The sequence below is a fragment of the Nannobrachium achirus genome (assembly GCF_963921795.1).
Source record: "Nannobrachium achirus genome assembly, chromosome: 6".
NCBI lineage: Eukaryota > Metazoa > Chordata > Actinopteri > Myctophiformes > Myctophidae > Nannobrachium > Nannobrachium achirus.
Window position 1 is genome coordinate 36096361 of NC_137815.1, and position 22635 is coordinate 36118995.

The following is a 22635-nucleotide window of genomic DNA, read 5'->3' on the forward strand; positions in this document are numbered from 1 at the left end:
CACACACACACACACACACACACACACACACACACACACACATACACACACGCACGCACGCACACACACACACACACACACACACACACACACACACACACACACACACACACACCCTGAGATAGATTAAGATAGGACAGACAGACAGACAGATAGAGATACATAGATTTACATAGATACATAGCTGTTTAGATAGAGACAGACAAACTCTCATACATCTTCAACCGCTTATCTGGAATCGGGTTGCGGGGGTAACAGTTCCAACAGAGATTTCCAGGGTTCCCTATCCTGAGCAACCTTATCCACTTCCATCGGGGGGGGTACGGTACTTCCTTATCTGGTCTATGGTCTGCGACGAGGTCACCTCCCAGTGCACCTGGTTCGAATGATATCAACGCACTTAATGCAAAATATTGCCCAGTGGGACATGCAATTGTGCCATCAAGGACCTTCCAAGGGAGACGCTCGGGAGCCATCCATACTAGATGCCCGCCCCGAACCACGTAAGCTGGCTCCTTTCCATGCATAGGAGCAGCGGTTCTGATGCCAGCCACCCGTCTGAGAAAACTAATTTCGGTCATGACCCACACTTCATGATCATAGGTGAGAGAAGGAATGAAGATTGCTCAGTAGACAGAGAGTTTGCCTTGTGGCACAACTCTCTTTTCGTCACAACAGTGTGACTGCACCGCTCCTGCTGCTGGATGGCCCTCAACAAAGTCCCCCTCACCTCATATTCCCACAACAAAACACCTCCCACAGAACCTCCCGGTGGACCCGGTCACATGTCTTCTCCAAATCTACAAAACATATATACATTGATTGAACTGTACTACATACTAGGTTTTTAACTTACAAACCTTCTTGCAAATGAACTGGTTACGGGACTTAATTGTGACCATAGGTCGCAAGTTTAGTATGTGAAACGGTCACAGCTTGTCCGTATGTATGACATTGTGGTTCTATGGGTTTGTCGCTCTGGCATCATGCTCTGATACTGTGATGTCAGGGGAACCACTCTAACAGAAAGGGTTTGCCGCTCTGACATCACGTAGGTCTACTGGCTTCACTGTGATGTCACACTAACAGAATCCCTTTTATGCCCATATGGAGTTCCCTGATGTCATCGATATTAAGCCCATATCTAACAGGACTTCATATGGGAATGCCCATATATGGAGGCAACATCGGCCACATACCACACTAACATAATCCATATATGGCCAAGACAGATGGCCAAGACAGCCCCTGTTGGCATAAAAGGGTATGTCAGATCAGACCTTCATAACGAATAACTGAGTAAGCATGTTTGGGCTCTCACAGCATATCTCCATATACAGTACATGGATCTCCATAATATATGGGTACCAGGGGTCTAATTGGTCCGACATCACTGGCCAGATGGCCAAGAATTGGCCGACCTCGCCCTTTGTCACCCTGAGGCGTCTTATAACAGCCTATTAAAAATACTTGATGATGGGGAGCCCGCTGGCCTGATGGTCTAGGCGCATACCACTTACTAGGCTATGATGCCTGCTGGCGTCGCCGGTTCGATTCCTAATCCAGATGACTTTTGCCACATGTCATTCCCCATCTCTCTCCCCATTTCCTGTCAGTCTACTGTATCCTATCAAATAAAGGCATAATGTCATTCCCCATCTCTCTCCCCAGTTCCTGTCAGTCTACTGTATCCTATCAAATAAAGGCATAAAAGGCCCAAAAACATCGTAAAAAATAAATAAATAAATAAATATATATATATATATATATATACCTGTGTATATATATATATATATATATATATATATATATAGGCCTACTTGATGATGGGCTACCAGTTGGTGAAGGAAGGCCGTAAAAAAAGTAGACATTCAGCTCCCAAATGTCAGGCAATGGACTAATAGGCATCGAATGAACAAATAAATAAACAAATAGATGTGATTAAAAATTATAATATTATTCTCGTGCAACATGTCTTTCTCTCGGACTTGCGTGCTCCCATAATGCAATCTGCGCGTCCAAATTGCGTGTTTTATTGTGTTATTGCTCCTAGCTGCGTGAGTGGTGGTGGTTGGTGCTGTTCTGTTCCCTCTGCTTTGAGGCGGGTCGGTTGGTTACAGGCTGCAGCTGCTGTACGCCTCGCCTCTTTCCCTCCACCAGACAGCGGCGGTAGTGTTGCTAGTAGTAGGCGTAGTAGTAGTAATCTACCATGCGTTGAGACTGCATTCTGTGTCACAGTGTGTCAACGGGGCGAGAGACTGACTGCCTGCCTGAGCGTCGCGTCTGGGAATATACTGTACCAACCAACCAACCAGCTTGTCACCTTCTCTACGGTTCCAGCTGCGGGCAATGAAATTGGCTGAGTGAAGTGGGAGTAAATTGACGAGAAGCAAACGCAAATATGACGGTGGACTTTGAAGAATGTATAAAAGATTCACCCCGATTCAGGTAAGAGAATGGATGAACGTGTGTGTGTGTGTGTGTGTGTGTGTGTGTGTGTGTGTGTGTGTGTGTGTGTGTGTGTGTGTGTGTGTGTGTGTGTCCGGCTGGCTGGCACTGCCACACACACCACGGTGTGGGTGCGCAAAAAAATGGCACGCCTTTTACGCGCGGATGTCTCTCCCTCTCATAATGACCGCTGCGTGGTCCGCTGCTTCTGCTTTATTACAGCGTGAGACAGCATTGTATTTGTAAATGACATAGGCTGTGATTTAAAATGGGTTGTCTGTGGCTTTATCGTGATGTCGGCGTACCTTGACAGTTATTCTTTCGTCGGCCTTTATATGATTCGTTATGAAATATGATGTATTTTTTGTGCTACAGTTGTTGGCAGGGGTATAGAGGCTACCCGGCCCGGGTACATGTGTGTCGGTGTCGCTAAATCGATTTCCCCATGTTGTGCCATTATAGTTCACTGAAGAGGGGGGAGGAACATACAGTAGCCTTGTACAATAGGACTAATTTGGTCACCGTTTTAAGCTGAAATGGCCTAAAAATGCGAATGTTTAAACATGCACACTGTCTGCAAAGACCTCCTGGGTGATGATGGACATTCCGTAAACGTGACCAATTAACGGCTGCTGACTAATAGCCTATAGCCCGTTAATCTTCCTGTAATGGGAGTGTGGTGTGTTGCAGCATTATAGCCTAACAGGTTGGGTGCAACCCAGCCGCGTCGTTAATAAGGACAAACCCTCACTCTGCCAGCATGCCGCCATGTGATTAAAGAGACTAGAGCAGAGATAGATGGGTGCCCTTGTGGTGGGCAGGGCGGCATTGCTCTGCTTGGCAAGGAGACCGGGGGTGGGACAGGACAGGAGTGAGGAGTCTACAGTACACAGCTGCATGTCCCCAGCTCAATGAATGAATGCCCGCTGTGGTAGAGTTGCCACACAGGCCCACGTGCCCAATCTGACTGCTGCACTCCTGGTGGTGTATATGGGCCAAGACAGAGGAAGCAGAGGAGAGATTGATATAGAGCAGTGTTTTTTTTTAACCCTTTTCATATCAACGTCCATTATTTATTCGGCATTTGGGCCACGGACCACCATTTGATGAGATTCCAGATTTAGCCTCTCAAGACCCAAAACTTGAAGAATATTTTGTTGGATAAAGATTTTGTCCACAATTCCATGCTGTATTGATGATGGTACCGTAGGAGAGATAACAGGCCAACATTGATCACAATAACAATCCTTCTACATTCTCTAATTGTGTAGTCTTCTTGCAGATGTTTAACAATAATTTAACTCTTGAGAGCATAACATGAAACAGGTCAATTTGGTTTCATTTTAGACTCTCAAGAGTCAAAGATTCATAAGGGTCCATTTGGTTACTAACTCTCCATCATTTGGCTGGGGAGCACCTAGAATCTCTTGAAAGGACTACTGGTGGTCCCCGGACCACTGGTTGAAAACCACTGGACAAGAGAATAAGAACCTACCCCAGGGAACACCTATTCATTATGCCAAAGAGCAGTGTTGTATTGTTGTGCTAAATATAGTCTGATCTACAAGCTCACAACACCTTGCGTTGTCAGATTGTCGATCTTCGGCAAAGAGAGGGCAAGAAAGAGCAGACTAAGTACAGAGTGAAAGGTCAAGTTTACTAAGTATTGAGGGGTTAATTGGTTAGATGTCTGAAAAATACACATTAGCATGAATCAAACATGACTAGTGCCGTCAAACAAGTCTATGAAGCATGTGAACTCAATGAAAAAGGTTTGCAACACAAATTTATACAATACACCATTATTGTCCCTGCTTCATCTCTCTTAGATAGGGGGTTAGTCTGAAAACCGTTGAAGACCCCTGGTCTAGTGATTAGACCAGGGGCTATGAAGGTGTGCTCCGGCAGAGAAAAGGTTGAGAAACACTGGTCTAGTCTGTCCTCATTTGCAGTAAGAATGTTCATTTTCTTGTTTCTGGATAAAGTGATACAGCTGCATGTATGGAGGGCTCCCATTACTCTCTTAATTCTCCCTGTCTCAGTATGTCTCCTCTTTCCTCTCTCTACAATGGGGTGGCTGTTTGTCTCTCGGGCGTTTTGCCTTGCGTGCCAGTGTGCGTGTGTGCGTGCGTGCGTGCGTCTGTCTTTTCTTCCTGCATGGCAAGTAGTGTTTTTATCCTAGGTACGTGTATGGACAGACCAACAGATCTGTATGCATTCATGCAGCCTTAACCTTAACCAAGACCTGAGGGCCGAATGTACAAAATAAATGCCTTCTACTGTAAATCAGTAGTTCTCCCACTTTCAAGGTTTGTCAACCCCCCCAAAAAATAGCAGATATACACTCTGACTCTCCAAGCAATTTTGAATACCTAAAATCTAAAATCCTGGTTTTAATGGGTTTTTAAAAAACAACAACATATACCATGTTGTTGTATGTCAACATGTTAAAGCTCACAACGTGATGCCTATTTCTGCCAAATGTTCACCTATACTTTGACAATAGACCTTAAGAATGAATGGACAGTGTTATTCACATAAATAGACTCTACAGAGTGTAAATGAAGCCTATTTTGGAGCGATTTCAAATCTGCCATTATTCGACATCCTGTCTTGAAATGCGGCACGGAAATAAAAGCTATTGGTTGGGACAGAGCGGGGGTGGGTCAATAAAGAATACTTTAAAAGCCTCGCATTACGAGGCGTCGTGAGCTTGTAGATGGGCTATTTAAAAAATAATTATTATATTATTTGACAGTTTGGCCAATGTTTGACCAGTTTTCATAGTAGTTGATGTGTTGATTGTTTTTGTTTTGTTTTTATCCCACGATTTTGCAACCCATTTTCACCCAGTGCCAATCGCCTATGTAATCCTGGGCTCTGCTCTCCCTCTGCCGCGCCTGGGGAGACAACGGACTGACCTCATGCTTCCTTCAATGCATGAGTAGTCCAAGTTGTTTCTTTTCACCTGACAGGGGGATTTCCCCGGGATGGACGTAGCGCATGGAAGGAACACGTTATTCCAACCAGTTCCTTTCCCCTCCATCAAGCGCCCCGGCTGGCCAGGGGGAGGCATTATTGAGACCAGGATTACTGCATGTTTTTGTGAGGGTATCAACCCTAGGAGACACGGGGAGAAAATGCAAACTCCACACAGAAAGGCCCTGTCGCCAACCCCACCTAAAAAAATTATAAAATAAATGTCACTTTACTGTCATCTGCACCCCCCAATGACCCCCTTAGGGGTCACAACCCACAGGTTGAGAACCACTGCAGTGGGGTTGGTGTGGCTAATGGTGATGGAAACAGCTGCAGCTGTGGTGTAGAGACTAGAGAACCCACCAGGTGACAGGTGTCAGTGTGTTGATGGATGGTCTGGTCTGTCTCCCCCCAGTGCAGAGAGAGAGAACAGGCCACAGCAGGAAAACATGGACAAACAACAGACGTTTCAAACACTTCCTCTTCCCTCCACTCTCAATCTCATTTTTCCCACAGCCCTGTGAACTGAACAGGAGTGTTATTGGGAAAATTCCTCCGCTGTCAACAACTAAAGCTGAGGTTGCACTTTCTCTCTTTGAAGCCGGTTTTACAAGCCATGTGGGAGAGGGGGGGGGGGCTGTTGTATAGACCAGGGCATGGTCGTTAATACCATTATTACGGTGTCATTAGGAGAGCTGTCACAATTATCGCATTTTACTCAACGATTAATTGTCGCTCAAATAATTAACGATTAACGATTTTTAATTGTGTTTCTGTCGTTGAACATTATTGGAACATAATAAATAAAAATTACATGACTGTTTTATAGGCTTCATAGACAAAGGGTGCACAGGTCACATATGACAAATATGTGGACCCTTGTGGGTCCATTTGTTTCCATTTGTACACTCTCAGAGTTTTACGATGGTTCTTGGAATTAACCACCCGTATTTATAATTGAATGTGAAGTCCATATAACCAGCTTTGAGAGTGATAAAAAGGGTTACAGAAACTGTTCCAAATGTGATGGAAACGATTCAGATTCCTCAATGTCGGATCCGGTTCAGGAACGACGAATAGCAAAAATAGACTTAGATAGTCAATAACACTGACTGACAACAAGCGGCCATTTGCTTTACTTTCCATTATTTAGATTGGGGACCCCCTTGGAAGTGGAACCCGTAGTCAAGGACCCCTGGGGGTCCCCGGCGGCTCTCAGTACAGTGTCTGAGTGTGATCTTTTTCTAATGGAAAGCCGTCGAACGGCCATGTGTGATTTCAAAGTGGATGCTATAAGCATCTGAGTGTGATTAGCTTGTCAGAGGGGGTCTTCCTATTGGTCTGGCGGGCCCTCTCTCTCTCTCTCTCTCTCTCTCTCTCTCTCTCTCTCTCTCTCTCGCTCTGCCTGCTTTATTGTGCAACACTGGAGCAACAGAGGAGCAGGAGGGAGTCTTTCTTCTCACTCTCTCCTCACCAGTCTGCTCTCACTTTGTATTCTCTGTTTCTCTCTCTCTCTCGCTCTCTCTCTCTCTCTGTCTCTCTCTTTTCCTACTCACAGGGTTAACTCCACTCAAAGTTCACCCCCAAAATGTCCCTTTGTCTATTGATAAATCACCCCATGGATACTTGAATTCATGGATATTATTTCATTTTTGTCACATCCCTATGGAGACACGCTTTGTGTCTCCATAGGGAACCACTGCTGGTCATCAAATTATCGTCTTAGGAATGCGACAAAAAAATTAAAATATTCTTGAATTCAAGTCTCCATGGGGTGAATAATAAATAGAAAAAAGCATTTATCCCTTTAAGTTTATGTGACATCACAAGTTTACAACCAAGTATAATAATAATAATCTTAAAGAGTAGGGAGTGGGAAAATCTAATGTGAAAAAAATCAAATGTACAGTACATGAAGTGAGCGTGCAGTCTCCTATGTGCAAATCTATAAGGCATATGGTCGGCCACCCTATAGAGCCTGGGTCTGCCTGACTTTTCTTCCAGTTAAAGAAGAAAAAATGTTGTTGCCTCAAAAAAATGTCGCAAAAAAATAAATAAAATGTTTTGCTCAGGGTGGGTCTCTGCTCTGCAAGTAAAGTGCTTGAGACAACTTTGTGATGAAGTAGAATTGAATCGAAAGTCATATCAAACACTGTAGCAGCGGACATCAAAATTATTTAATGTGCATAGAATGTAAACTCGCACACACTCTCTTGCTCTTGTTTTCTCTCTCTCTCTCTCTCTCTCTCTCTCTCTCTCTCTCTCTCTCTCTCTCTCTCTCTCTCTCTCTCTCTCTCTCTCTGTCACACCCACTGCAGGTTTTAACCTGTGTGTGTGGACTGACAGTTGAGTGTGTCAGCTCAGCTGTACTGTATGTGTTCCTCTGTCAAAGAAAACATGCATTGTACAATAAGGCACAGTGCATCCGCAGCCCTTTCATGCAACCTTTCAAAGTCATCCTTTTTTCTGATTCTCCCTCTTTTGTCCGTCAAATAAAATAACTTGTGCTCTGACCTTTTCTGCAACACACTATGAGTCACCTGCAGCAGCCTTTCATTCTATAACAAAAACATCCATTACAAAGCCTGTGTGCCATGCAGGCTTTAAGCTCTTAGTGCTGCTATGGAATTGTAATCAGATTCCCAGACAGTAGTGCTTTTTAGATGTCAATCATCACTCAGCCACAGTTTTCACTCGTCCTACGTTTCACAGGAGCTCACCTCCTGTAATGAAAGTGAAGAGATTTCCTTCTTCTGACGTCATCATGCCTGAGTGCTTTGCGCTGTCGTCTCGTAGAATACACACGGGCAGAATATCAATGTGTGACCGCCCCGCTCTCCTTCTCAATCAACAGGGTCTAATCTATGGCGGTTGTTGTTCTGCAATCAACGCTTGATTGCATAAATCAGGGGTTTTCCATGTTGTCAAGGGACTCCCAAATTGTTACGTATTTGGCTGCCGACCTCCATCTGAAAAGAGTTAGTGCCAGGGACCCCCTCATAAGAGACGATTTGTCAAGGTTTGTCAAGATTTCAATAATAAAGCACAATATATAATGTAGGGCTTAAGTTTGTGTTCCTCATTTTGCTGGGGACCCCCTGGAACCCCCTCAAGGGCGTCCAGGGGGTCCTTACTAGACCCCACTTACTGTAACAGGTGAGATGAACAGCTCAAATGACTGATGCAATAAATGTCATTTCATTCATATTTGTCTGCCAAATGGGTGTGTGTGAGTGATTGGGTGGGTGAGTGACTGACTGAATGGATGAGTTATCCAGCTGGACAGTGTCGATCAACAGGTATAGATTTTCATGGTTGAGCTCAGCTGCTGATTAAAAACAGAGGCTAATCAATAGAACGTTAATATCAAACCTACAGATATTATTGTCAAAGACAATCTGGATATGGCTTCTTTGTCTTCCAAAGGATATCAGTTCAGTGCATAACTGTGGTCTTTAGTGCATCACAAGATTCCCGACACAGACTTGGAAAAACGCCATAGGGCCTTTTTATGTCAAACCCACCACATGCATGCAGTGCTAAAATCAACCATAGCCGCCACACCCCTGTTAGAGTGCATCTGAGACAAAAATGGAACGGTTGTATAATAGTCCAAATTATGTTAATTAGGGCTGTCACGATTATGACATTTTACTTGACAAAGAAATGACAGACAATTACCTATACCAATAATCAAAATAAATAATATATTAAGGTCAAAATACGCCATATTTAGTACTTTATTCTAAAGATTTGTAATAAAATAGTGGAAATAGGCGACTTACAACCGCAGGTCGTCTATTTCTACTATTTCTGAGAATGTTTCGAAATGTACAAACCTTTCTCAAAATGGAAACAATTATGACGACTATGCAAAAATAGGCGATTATCGCAAATAATTACAGTTGTGCAATAATTGCGAGAGACCTAGTTAATGTGTATTGTATATATTGTGAGATGTCACTGGCTGCACATTTCAAGGTTTCACTGCGAGTCACACTGCCTGCTGCCTATAGAGATATGTCTGTCTGATGTGGACAGTGTCCCGACCTGATTCTCTGGACATGTCTGGAGTTCATCATTGTGAAAGGGTCTTCTCTCTCTCTGTCTGTCTGTTTCCTTTCTGCTCTCCTTATCTCTGTCTCCAGACAGGTTGAGTGAGTTCACACGTGGCTGTGGAAAAAAGACGGCAGAAACACAGGAAGAGAGAGAGAAAGAAAGAAAGAGAGAGTTGTAGAGTCTGTTATTGTTTGCTGTAACATAACACTGTGAGATTTCAGTCTGCAGGCCAAATACGGTTGTGTGTAAACAAATAATCAGGCTTCTTTAGCTGGATAAGGAGGAGGTATAGTATGGAATACTGCTGTGATGAGTTAAAAGAGGGGAATTCAGTCAAGAAGGAATAGTTTTCACTAGTTTGCCTGTTTTCATTCAGCCACAGTTGTATGAGCAAGCATGCAAAACCTTCTCAGCTGCAGTCCTCTCATCTTACGATAAGTGCACGGAACATGTAGATCGGCTATTTTCACAATTTCTGTCTCTAATATTTGACACTTTGGCCAATGTTTAATTTGTCATTTCAGAAGTATTAAAATGTCCTTCAATTGTAACTTTAGAGACCCTCTAAACACTTAAACTTTGTGTTGGTTTGTTTACTATTGAGTGAGAAAACAATGTTGCACATTAAGTTAATCATCTGGGGACCCCCCAAAATAATTTGTCCCGACCCACAGGTTGAGGACCCCTGGTCTCTCCTCTGTGTGGCGACTGACTGACTGACTGACTGACTGACTGACTGACTGTGGTTCCCGGTGGTACGTGAGAGACTTGCAGCTGCGACAGATGGCAGGTCACACACGGTGCGTGGACTGAGACTACATGTGGTTTTGATAGATGCACTTCATGAACCCCACGCTTCATGGGAAATGTATGCAAACTATGCATGTTTCTTGGTCCTCAGTGGACTAATAATACGCAGATTTTCCTTTTCCCTCATTTCCTTCAGAGCCTTTCTTTGCATTGCGTTCCCCACTTTTAGTTGCAAATACACCGTTTCTATCTGTTATAGATTCGGTCTTGACTATACTGTGTAGGCCTTGTGTTTGTCATGTATTTGTTTATTCTGTTGCTGGTGGTTATTCATTTGAGTATTTATTGTCCTTTCACTTTTTTCTTCAGTTTTATTGTGTATTACTATTATTATTGTTGTTGTTGTAGTTGTTATTTACTGAATGTTGATCTTTAATTAGGGCTCATGACCGGCTCATGGTAACATAAAAAATTAAAATATTTTATCACAAGTCATACTCCTTAGTGTTAATTTATCTCTGAGAGTGTACAAATATAATGAACACTGAGGAGTTACAGTAGTTGCTTTTCTGTTTTGTTTTGTACATTGAGTACTAGTGTGGCATATGTATTTTCATAAATCTGTAATGTATGTTGAGGTTTACATACAGTATAAAGGTCTTGGACACTGTCTGTTATGATAGAGTTTCCTCATGCTTTTATTATATTTAAAAAATCTGCACGATCATGAGAGGGGGTAAAACAATTAAAAGGATAAGTACGATTTGGCCTTTTATCATTGGCTGTCTGGCGGTTCACGGTCATGGACAGACAGAGAGTATCTGAGCTGCCTTTTCTTTTACAGATTACAGTTTCTGTGGCTGCTGTGGAGATATCTGCTGGCTGGCGCCCTGATTACTATCGCTGGGAAACGGTGTCTCTATTTATATCACACATACACTGTACCTGCGTCATCACCTGTAATCCTCTCTCTCGACCACATCATTGTGTCTCTCTCTGAGATGATCAGTGGTGTAATGGTGATTTATTTCTTCTCTGGAACGGTATTTTAATGACATCACATGCACGCGCGAGCGCCTACACGTGCACAGAACAGCTGATATAGCATGAGAGTCAACTCGTGAGGAGACCAGCATTGGAAAATATCTTCTAATGACCTTAATGTATGTGATTAATAATCATTTGTCATAGGTTTATGGGTGTATAAATAGTAATAGGAAACATGTTTGTATATAGGAAATGACTAGTTTTTAGCTTAGTTGTGTGACAGGATACCACAGTAGCAGTACTGTAACCCCATAGCCTGGCTCCAGCCCCTGAATCGCTAGAAACTAAATAAAATGTCAGGCTGAGTGTCAGGCTAGTAACCCAACAATCCTGTGTTGCTTTTATACCGTGTATGAGGACGCTCACCGGTACACCTTTTATGCAAAGTAGCCACTTGGGTTGCCTGGGTACCAGCCTGCTACGCTACGTTCAGTGGATTGGTTTTGTCACTTGGCTTCTCAGTTTGGCCAGGCTCCTATCTCCAAGGGAGGTGGGACATAGAAAACGAGTAGAAACCACTCGCGGCTTCTGATTGGTCTGTGGTGCAGGGCATGACAAATACACCAGTTTGTTTTCGCTGGCTGATGACGTAGCTACCCTGACCTTACTCTGATTCGTTGGAACAACATCCAATCAGCAACGACCTACGTAACAGGTGGCGCTCGGAAATTCTAGTCAACTGGAGGAAGTAAAGTGATAAAACCAATCCACTGAACGTTACGTAGCAGGCTGGTACCCAGGCTACCATTTGGGTAGTTGACTTGTGAATCTAGGGGGGATGTGTTCTAGCGTGCATGTGTGTGCAGTGCACGCAAGTGCACCGTACCGTGGCCTACCCTGCAAGTGTGCGCGTGAAAAATGACTGTGGGAACGCTTTGGTGTCCTGTGTAAGGACCAGTACATCACTGGAGATAATAATGCATTTGTATGGGTCAGCCATCTGTGAAATATGGAGATATGTAACGGGGCGGCTCGGCCTCTCATAAGGAGGAGGGTAAATTAGCATGGCTGTTGCCACTGGTGTCCTGTTGCACTGGGTGTCATGGCAACTGCCTCTCTCCCCCGGTCCAACTTGCCAACTCTTTTTTTCTTTCTTTTTTAATCTTGTGTTTCTAATCAGGAAAGGGACCTTTTTTCTGTAACAAATACCACACACACCCCCCCCCCCCCCCCACCACACACACACACACACACACACACACACACACACACACACACACGGCTCGTGCGCAGCGGCACCAGCAGACAGGTCTGTAGCAGCTAGTGGTCGGTCTGTATTCTGCTCAGAAACTAGAACGTTGGATTCCACCAACGTTCTACGGTAGACCCGCCTTACCGGTGTCTGATTGGCTTCCTGGCAGGCATAGTTTAGGGGTAAGGTTTAGGTTTAGGTATAGTTTTTTGTGAGGTTAGGGTTGCTTTTTTGGAATCCGTAGGAGACGCTTGTGGAAGGAGCGCTTGTTGGCAGGTTGACAGGTTAGCTACTCACCAGCGTCGGCAGGTTAGCATTTCACTAGGTTAACATTCACCCACGCGGTCCAAGTGAACACAGCGGAGCACTCCCGGCCTCCGCTCCAGCAAATCATAAGCCGCGCCTTCTGATTTATTAAACCCCATCTCCTACGGATTCCATTATCGCGTTAGGGTTAGGGTTAAGGTTAGGTTTAGGCATAGTTACAAAAAACGCTACTGTCAATCACAGTGACCACTGGCCAATCACAGCAGGTCTCCCTAGAAAAGTGGTGCTATCCATAAGCACGTGGCAGTGTACTTATATGTACGAACAGCATGAAAAGCGGAAGCCTATAGCAGACATTCTTCCATCTGCACCCCAACACTCCTTATCTGCTTAAAGTGGTGGGATAAAATCTCTCAGAACACTTTCTTCAAGGTTGTATAATATCACCAGCATCTGATCTTCCTGTCAGCTTACTATTATTAATGCTTCGTACTCCATTGTACGGTGGCGACTCATTGTTTAGATTTCACATTTCACGCCACCACTCACATATAGTAGTAATCAAACCACTCCTACTAATGCATGTTAATACTTACACACAGTCCATATTGTGATTGAAACAAAATGACCCATCTGCTGCTGCTAACCCGTCCATATGCAAATCCTATCCTCTTTATGTCCATCTGGGCAGGTGGCTGTATCCACCTTAATGATGGTCTGAAATACTGTTATTAATAACCTTTTATTTTTATCAGATTTGTTTTTGGGCTTTTATGCCTTTATTGATAGGACATTTTAGACTGACAGGAAATGGGGAGAGAGATGGGGAGTGACACACAGCAAAGGTTGTCGGGATCGGGATTTGAACAGGCGACACGCTGTCATGCATCAGAGCCGTAGTATGCGCCTGGACCACTAGTCCTGTTATTAATAATCTAGTTTAGTTTTTTTTTTTCTTCTTCTTTTTTTACTTCCTTTTAGGCATGGTTAGGGGGACAGAAAATGTAAATATGGTGGTGTATAGGGCTTTTTACAAGCTAAAGAAGGCATGTGTATGAGGTGATTATTTGATGAGCTGTGTGAATTGAAATTTAGGTATGAAATGAATTTAAAGAAACAAAATATATATTTTTTATATTAGTACATGGCCGTATATAAATACTATACATAGTAGATTAACATAGAAATGATAACAAGTGGCACATAAAATGTCCAGAACCTAGTAAGTCGCTCAGTTCCTCTGGCACAGACTTTTTTTTTTTCTACTTTTATTTTGTCATTAAAAAGAGACCTGGGCCGTGGCCCAGCAATCCAGGCACTTTGGCTGAAGTGTATAGCCTGACAGCACGCGTCACGGGTTCGACTCCCGTCCCTGATGATCTTTGCTGCATGTCTTTCCCCATCTCTCTCTCCCTGTTTCCTCTCTGTCTCTACTGTCTGTAACCTATAAATAAAGCCCCCAAAAATATCTAAATGGAGAGACAGCTCTTAGTTTGTCCCCAAACTCTGGAACTCTCTGCCAGTCAATCTGAGAATGGCAGTAGATCTTTTTAAGAGTAATCTTAAGACATGTTTATTTTTGCCTTGCTTATTGCAATGACAGATATTCAGTGAGATTATTTTTCTGTTCTTTTTTTCCTCTGCTCATTTGATTTGCTTCTTTATGCTTTTTATGTACATTTTTATGACCATTCTTTTTTTGTGTAAAGCACTTTGAGTTGCATGTATTAATGTGCTATATAATATCACTTTAAAATCTGTCTCAATTATAAAGGGCTTTTCATTTCACATGCGTTCTGCACAGAAAAGGAACTATACAAAATCACTTCAGCCATCCCACTCACTCACTGGTGCACAGTGATAATAATAAGTGGTCTAGCAGCATTACAGTAGAGCAGGGGTCTTCAACGTTTTCAGGCCAAGGACCCTTTCGTTGAGAGAGATGAAGCAGGGACCCCCACAACCTTTTCATAGATCCCAAATACGTAGTTTCATTGTTTGACAGCACGATCATCAGTGTATTTTGGATTCATGTCAATTTGTGTTTTGAGATATTTAACCACTTGAACGGTCAATACTTAATAAACTTGACCTTTCACTCTGTACTTAGTGTGCTCTTTTTCCCCTCTACACCAAACCTCTTTGCCGAAAATAGCCGATATACAAGCTCACAACACCTTGCAGCGCTCACCCACACACACACACACACACACACACACACACACACACACACACACACACACACACACACACACACACACACACACACACACACACACACACACACACACACACACACACACACACAGGGAGGGCATGGAGAAAAGTGTCATGCTTGGGGGGACAGGTTTTGCAGAGTTCACCCCCATAAGGAGAGACCACCTCAGGCAGACATCAATACGTATCCCCCTCCTCAGCAGCAGGTCTTCTCCTCAGGGAAGCATCCATTTAGGAAACCATTGACCCTTTGCACTCTCACTGCTCCATGTTTGTCAAGCTAAACAACACAGCTCTTCAGCACTCGTAGAAAAAAAGAAAAATCCCCCCCAACAATCGCCCCCTTTTCAATTTGAGTCAATATTTTACTTCAACCCCACGGTACATAACGTCGTCTCTGTCGGGGTGCAAACCTCGTACGTCCAAAATCACTTTTCAGGATTCAAAAGTAGCAGATCTACAAGCTTGTTTTCAAGTTTTATTTAGATAATAGTAGTGGAGAGTGACACAAAACAGGGAGAGAGAGACAGGGAGTGATACGCAGCAAAGCCCACCAGGCTCGGGAATCGAATCATGCGATGATAGAGCCTACAGTATATGTGGTTGCGCATTAACCGCTATAGTGTAGTGTAGGCCCGAGGCCATAGTCCGGTTTTGGACATACAGTACAAGGTTTCCACCGGACAACAACGATATGAGAGGCCACACAGGCCACATTACTCCCACAGTGATGTTACTAGGTTTTCAATGTAATGGGTCCCGGGACCCACAGGTGGTCATTCAAATGGGTCCCAGAAAAGTTTTATTAGTCCTCTGATACAATGTTTACGAGCGCTGTGAGCTTGTAGATCGGCTATTTTCAAAATGTTTGCCTATTTCTTATATTTATTTTACAATTTGGCTAATGTTTGAACTTAGAACTAATAAAACTACTAAAACATGTGCCCCTAATGAATTCGGGCGCGCAAAATGGCGTCGGACGTCGGTGGAATCAAAACATTGACGTTTCTATCGCCTGTTTAAGACTTTCTACGTGGATTTTATTTGTGTTAACGTAGGGTAAAGTAGGATGCTTTCACCCATGAACAATGGTGGTGTCTGTGGAATTTTAAAATGTTTTTATTTTACCGCGACCCGGTAAATTATTTTAACATGGACTCCAATGGAGGCGCATCCCCGGGACCCCAGGACCATGACATGAATGAGTCCCTGGGCGACTTGAATGAGTTTTTGATGCGGGATGCGCACGTAATGACATCACTGAGACTGAGCTGCAGAGACTCAGTCTTTCATGTCTGAGGCCTGAAAAAGAAATGTTGTTGCTTCAAAGGGGTTTGTGGGTAATAATCAAATGGGTGGTGTTATTGGGTGTTGGAAAGAGAGGGATCCACTGGACCTCTTATTTACATTCCATTTCTATGTGTAGCAGTATAGTGGCCCAGAGCATCTGCCTGGCCACATTTCTAACATCTAAAATGTATTAAAAATGCCACATTAATATAGGGCGTTGGATAAGGATTACCTTGTGTCAAGAACACTTCAACGTCTCTGCAAGTTGGTTTTCATCCGGTGGCCTATTGCACTGACTCATGTGGTCAAGTGGTCATGTACTCAGTTGGATGGAGTCACACTGAGTCACCACAGCAGCAGGCTGGACACTGTGTGGACAGCTAACCTCAACCATAACAAGAACCCGCTGATGTTTATGGGATTCACAAATGTAGATGTCATTAATGCACGGCAAACACTTTGGATGACAAAGTAGCTGCTGGTGAGCTGAGGTCTTCCTGCATTGTTTTTGCGTGTATCACTATGCTGCTTGCTTACCTAACCACTTAAACCCTCTATCTATCCTCTATCTCCTTGTATCACTTATTGTCGTTATATATGCAGATATACAGTATGTTGGTTCATATTTGTTTTATTATTGTCTCCGCCAGGCCAGATAGCCAAAGGCTATTGCTCCTGTCTGTCCGTCCGTGTGTATGTCCGTGCGTCAGCTTGTTATCTGTGGTTCATGCCATTTATTTTAATCTGCTAAAATGTCTAAAGTGTAATCGTAAATTGTCCCGTTAAACAGTCATTTTATTTGTAACACTTGTGGGCTTGTTCCGTACTGTTTTTTAAACGTGAGAACATTCATTGATTCATATTACATAATACAACATGACCACTGAATGAATCCCCAACACACCACAGATTCTGTGACACGTGCTGCTGCTGCTGTGCGTGAGTGCGTGCGTGCGTGCGTGCGTGCGTGTGTGTGTGAGTGTGCGTGTCGTGCGTGCGTGCGTGTGTGTGTGTGTGTGTGTGTGTGTACTGGGGGGCTTAACTGTGTGTGGAGTGGACCCATATCTGAAATAGGATTTTCTGCTCACCACACTCTGTGATTAAATCAACTGGATAGCCCTACATAATACTATTAATACTCACACACACACCACTAGCCTCTTACCCTCCAAGCCTAGATCCACATCTACTTTCTCCCATTCAATCACAGTGTGTGTGTGATATAATGGAGAAGAATGGAACAGTTGGCTTAGGGTTAGAGTGGCCGGTAGAGCCGGGATCCCCCAGAGTTGGTGTCGAAGTCTCTGAACCCCTAATTGCTCCTGATGAGCAGGTTGGTACCTTGCATGGTTTCCTCCGCCACCGTTGTATATGAATGTGTGTGTGAATGGGTGAATGTAATACACAATCTATGTAAAGCGCTTTGGATAAAAGCGCTATATGAATGCACCATTTACTATTTACCATTTACCACTCGTTGGTCTGCTGCTGCTTGCAGATGGAAGGTGTGTTGCATCAGGTCATTTGTGTTGCATTGATCACTAGTAGTGTAAAGTAACCAAGTACGTGCACTCAAGTCCTACTGTACTCAAGTTTTGATTATTATTACAAAACACACATTAACCACATCAGCCCTATATATATTTTTACAATGCTCACAATGTTGTGAGCAAGTACGTAGATCGGCTATTTATTTGAACTTGAACAATGAGTACTTTTACTTTTGGTACTTTAAGTATATTTTGATGCAAATATCTTTGTACTTTTACCGAAGTACGTTTTTCAATACGGGACTTCTACTTGTAAGCATTTCCACATTGCAGTATTGATACTTTCACCTAAAAGTAAAAACATGTGAGTACTTATTCCATAACTGTCGATCACACAGAGGCCGGACTAAATGTGTCTAAACCTCTGCCAAGAGGAAGATTAAAGTTGTATTATTATACGCTGGTTTCCAATAGCTTTATGGTTTTATCTGTGAGAGTAATCTGACCCTTGACCCTTTTGTAGCCTAGTTTAAGACCTGTGCAAACTGTTGTCCTTTGCCACGTGATGATGTTGTGCTTCTATTCAAAAAGCAGTGACGCACACATAGTTGCCTCTGTGGATTTTCAAAGCAAACAGTAACGCCAAAAATATTTTAACAAGATTTAAAACAAGGAGAGTAAAGAGGACCAGGTTGGGCACCACATAATCAGAAGATAATAATAATAATTTGTATTGTCCCCGAGGGGAAATTTGTCTTCACAGTCTGTTCAACACAAAAACAACACAAAACCATATACAAAACATCACAAGACAGATCATCAGGTCCCCACTATATAGAAGATAGTAAAGAAACAGTTTAAATTTACTGCAATAATGTCTGTTTTCGTCTGATGTCCCAGCAGCCACAGACATCACATCTGTGACACATATATTATGACAAGAATATCACAGCGCAGAAAAAGAAAAAAGTGACAAAATCATTTGTGGCTTTTTGAGAAAGTTCAATGAGTTTGTTTGTCATAAATCTAATGTGAAAATGTTTCTATGATGAAGGATGGGGGTGGCTGTAATAAAAGCATCCTTAAGTGTCATTTTAGATGATGCTATGTTTAAAAAGAAAAACATCTTATACTGTGCAAGGGAATTAAAACCAGTTCCACTGCACGGCCATTTGTTGGGTATGATTACCAGATGTACTGACAGTGGGTCCTATCCTAGGCTGTAACCATGGAAACTCAGAAGGAATTGGATGCCTGCCTCTCTTGAGAAATCAGACCCAAGTGTATAAAACTGTGGCACAGATTGAACCGTCCGTCCGTCCGTCTCTGAGGTGTCCTGCTGTCCAGGCTCCAGACTGTAACTCCACTGTACGTTCAGTCTAAATAACCCTTGTCTAAACACCGCTGAGATTAACACTGGCAGAGACCTGGCAACATCCTGCCAAGAAGGGCCTGTTAGAACTCCATTTAAACCTATTAACTCAATGGCCTGCTAACTTGTTTCTGGCCAGTTTGGCTTTTTTTCCTTTCTCAACTTGGCTTTGTAGGATAATATCTTTCTTAATCCAGAACATGTTTGTGTGTCCTGTCCTTGGTGCCCTGCCCAGGTTTGAGAATTGCTTTTGTATTCTCTGAACCACAGATTTGAAGTAACAGACTTTTTTTCCGGTTTGCTAATTCCAGTTGCTTTTAAGTGTGTCCTTTTACACATTCAGTGACTGACTGACTGACTGACTGACTGACTGACTGACTGACCTTTAGGATTGAATGATTCCAATCCCTTAATGGTTCCCTTGAACGATTCCTAGGGCAGACCAAGGGTCTTCAATGTTTTCAGGCCAAGGACCCCTTAGGTGAGAGAGAAATGAAGAAGGGACCCCCACAACCTTTTCATAGATTATAATTTAATCGTTTCGTTTGACAGCACAATCATCAGTGTATTTTGGATTCCTGTCAATTTGGGTTTTCAGGTGTTTAACCACTTGGAACCGTCAACACTTAAATGTGATACACCATGAAATTTCACTTTTCCTATTTTAAAACCTTTTTTTGGGGTCCCACTAGCACCTTCTATCCTCACAAAGTCCCATTTCTGACCATTGTGTCTTTCTCTGGTTTTGGGAAGGCGGAGGTTAAAAGCATCCCACAGGTTCTCAAAACAGGCTGTCCAGATTTTTTTCAAAAATAAATTGGGGGGGCTCTGAGAGCCATTCAAAAATGAGAGAGGCTCTATTCTGGAGTGGTAATTTAGCCTCAAACCTTTTGAAAAACGTTTTTGGGACATAAACAATATGACATAAATACTTTTTAAATGCATGGTGTATTGATTGATTGATTGAAGAATGTATTAAAAGTTTGCAATAGAAAAAAGTACAGTTTCATGACAGTACAAATCACTGGTACAAGGTCAACTAAAAGGAGATCCTAGAAAGCCGAGGCTTATTTCCACAGGAACCACACTTTAAGTATCTCATAACATTGAAAGACAGACGGATAGAACATAGTACTTTATCTAGGATAATATCAGTTTCAAAAGCATAACATGAAATACAAAGGCAGAAAAAAAAGAAAGGGGGGGGGGGGAGCATGGGGGCTTAGTCTATTTACAAGTCACGGGTAGCAGCTGTCTGAAGGTGACTTTTCATACCAATTTTGAAGGAGGCTAGGGATTTGACCCTTCACTCTGTAGTTAGTCTGCTCTTTTTCCCCTCTACACTAAACCTCTTTGGTGTAGAGGGGAAACGTGTGAACTTGTGAACTTGTAGATCTGCAATTTTTGGCTAAATTCAGAATATGGACACTAGGGTTCAAGTGGTTAATATAAAAAAGGAGAAAAAACGTTTCTATCACACAAAGATTTGGAGGACCCCCTGTAGTAGCTCTGAGGACCCCCTATGGGTCCCGGACCCCCTGTTGAAGACCCATGCTATAGGGTGTTTGAAATGAAAGCGCACAGGACTGTAACTCTGACGTGGCGACCTAAGCACACTGCTGTGCACCTCGCACATTGTCCGCCTCGCATTTAGACACGCATGGATGAACACACACAGGACATTAGTGTGTTGTTATGCATGCAGTACATAACATAAATGATGGAAATCCTGTGCATATATGTATAATATACTGCACTGTACAGTATATGCCAAGTTTGTTGTGTGCACACCAGGCCTGGAATTTCGTCATTTTAGGGGCAAGGCCACTTGGCCTTTGGTGTCGTCCATTTTTTTAGGGCACAAAGGCCAAATGCCAGGGCAGGATGGCCATCAAATAAAACACGTTTTAGTCAAGTGAAAGAATTTGTTGAATTTATTTATGTGAAGTTATTCATTTACTAGTAAATTGTAACAAAAGAATGTCTAATGTCAGGCATGAGTTCATCACAATTACTCACGCAGAGGCATTTGGAAGTGGAAATTAATCAAATGCCTGAATTAAATCTGTCAACATAATAGTTAAGGAAACCAAACCAGTGCAGTCCTGCTGTTTTCCTTCTTGTTTACTTCTTTTTTTGTTTAAGTGTCTGACATCAAAACCCAATGAAACTACCTTTGTATACTGTTGTTAAACTACAAACCCCATCTGGTAACACGCACGCACACACGCACGCTCACAACACACACACACACACACACACACACGCACACGCACACGCACACGCACACACACACACACACACACACACACACACACACACACACACACACACACACAACATTCCTCTCTTGTTTGTCCGCTCCAAATAGAAGCTCGTAGGCCGTTGCTGGTCATGATGCTGGTGTGACTCACCTACTGCTGTTGTGCTAAAAGAGGAGCAGGCTGCTGCCCACAGTCATCTGTCTGACTGCAGGAGCCCTGCTGTGAGGCAGAGTCTTCCGTATGTACACAACTAAACTGCTCTACCCAGTACCCATACATGTACCCATATGTACCCCCTATGTACCCATATGTACCCCATAGGGCTGCTTGACACCATTATGACATTCTATATTTGACCATTAATTGTCGCTCAAAATGATTGCACAATTTAATTGTATTGAACACTGGATCGTTATGAATTTTAAAATAATCTGTTGGTTGGTGCACAGGGCAGATATGAATACATATATATATATATATTTACACTGTATATATATAAATAACAGACATTTATTACATGTATACAAAAAAAGAAAAAAGGTTTTCGATCTGCTACTTTTGCTACTTTTGAATTTGAATCCTGAAAAGTAACCGTTTTAGTCATATAAGGAAAGAGACGATAAGTAAAATAAGATTACCGTAGAGTAGATTATTGGTTCTAAATATCGGTTTCGATATATTTCATTTTAATTGCCCAGCCTTACTTTAAACTGTTGGCAATGATCTTCTGCTCTGTAATCCTCTCCCTCTCTCTCTCTTTCTCTTCTCTCTCGATGTGGAGATAGAGGTAGATGTGGACTGGACTTAACAATAGAGAGATGATGACTGATGGGAGAGAGGGAGGGAAGATACAGGAGATGACTGGATGGAAAGATGGATAGATGATGGATGGAAGAGAGGAAGTATAGGAGAGGATGAGAGAAGGGAGCCAGGATGAGGGCTAAGGCGGTAGGGTAGGTAGATAGATGATGGAATGACAGGGATGGGTCTCCATGGTTACCAGAGGTTGTTGTCGTTGCCAGGTATGGCATATAGACCGTGGGGTGTGTGCATTAGGTGTATGATGAATGAGTAGGGAACGGAGGAATCACGGAGGACCACCATAACAATGTTGTTTTTGACAGCAGATTTTGATTTAGTTTTAGTCATAGTCTTTTGAATGAAATGTCATGTAGTTTTAGTCATCATTTAGTCACCTGAAAAGTATTAGTTTTTGTCTAATTTTAGTCGACTAAATATGCAGTTGATTTAGTCAACTAA

At 42.8% G+C, this 22635-nt stretch overlaps 1 protein-coding gene across 1 annotated transcript in view; it reads left to right on the forward strand.

Moving 5' to 3' along the window:
* Window positions 1–2401: 2401 nt before the first annotated feature.
* LOC308287760 (arf-GAP with coiled-coil, ANK repeat and PH domain-containing protein 3-like) overlaps window positions 2402–22635 on the forward strand; it is a gene marked incomplete at both ends in the record, with an annotated part of 110166 nt that continues 89932 nt past the window's right edge. The window contains one exon of the mRNA XM_080729013.1: window positions 2402–2448. Within this exon, the coding sequence (XP_080585139.1) occupies window positions 2402–2448 (47 nt within the window). The remainder of the gene's footprint in view (window positions 2449–22635) is intronic.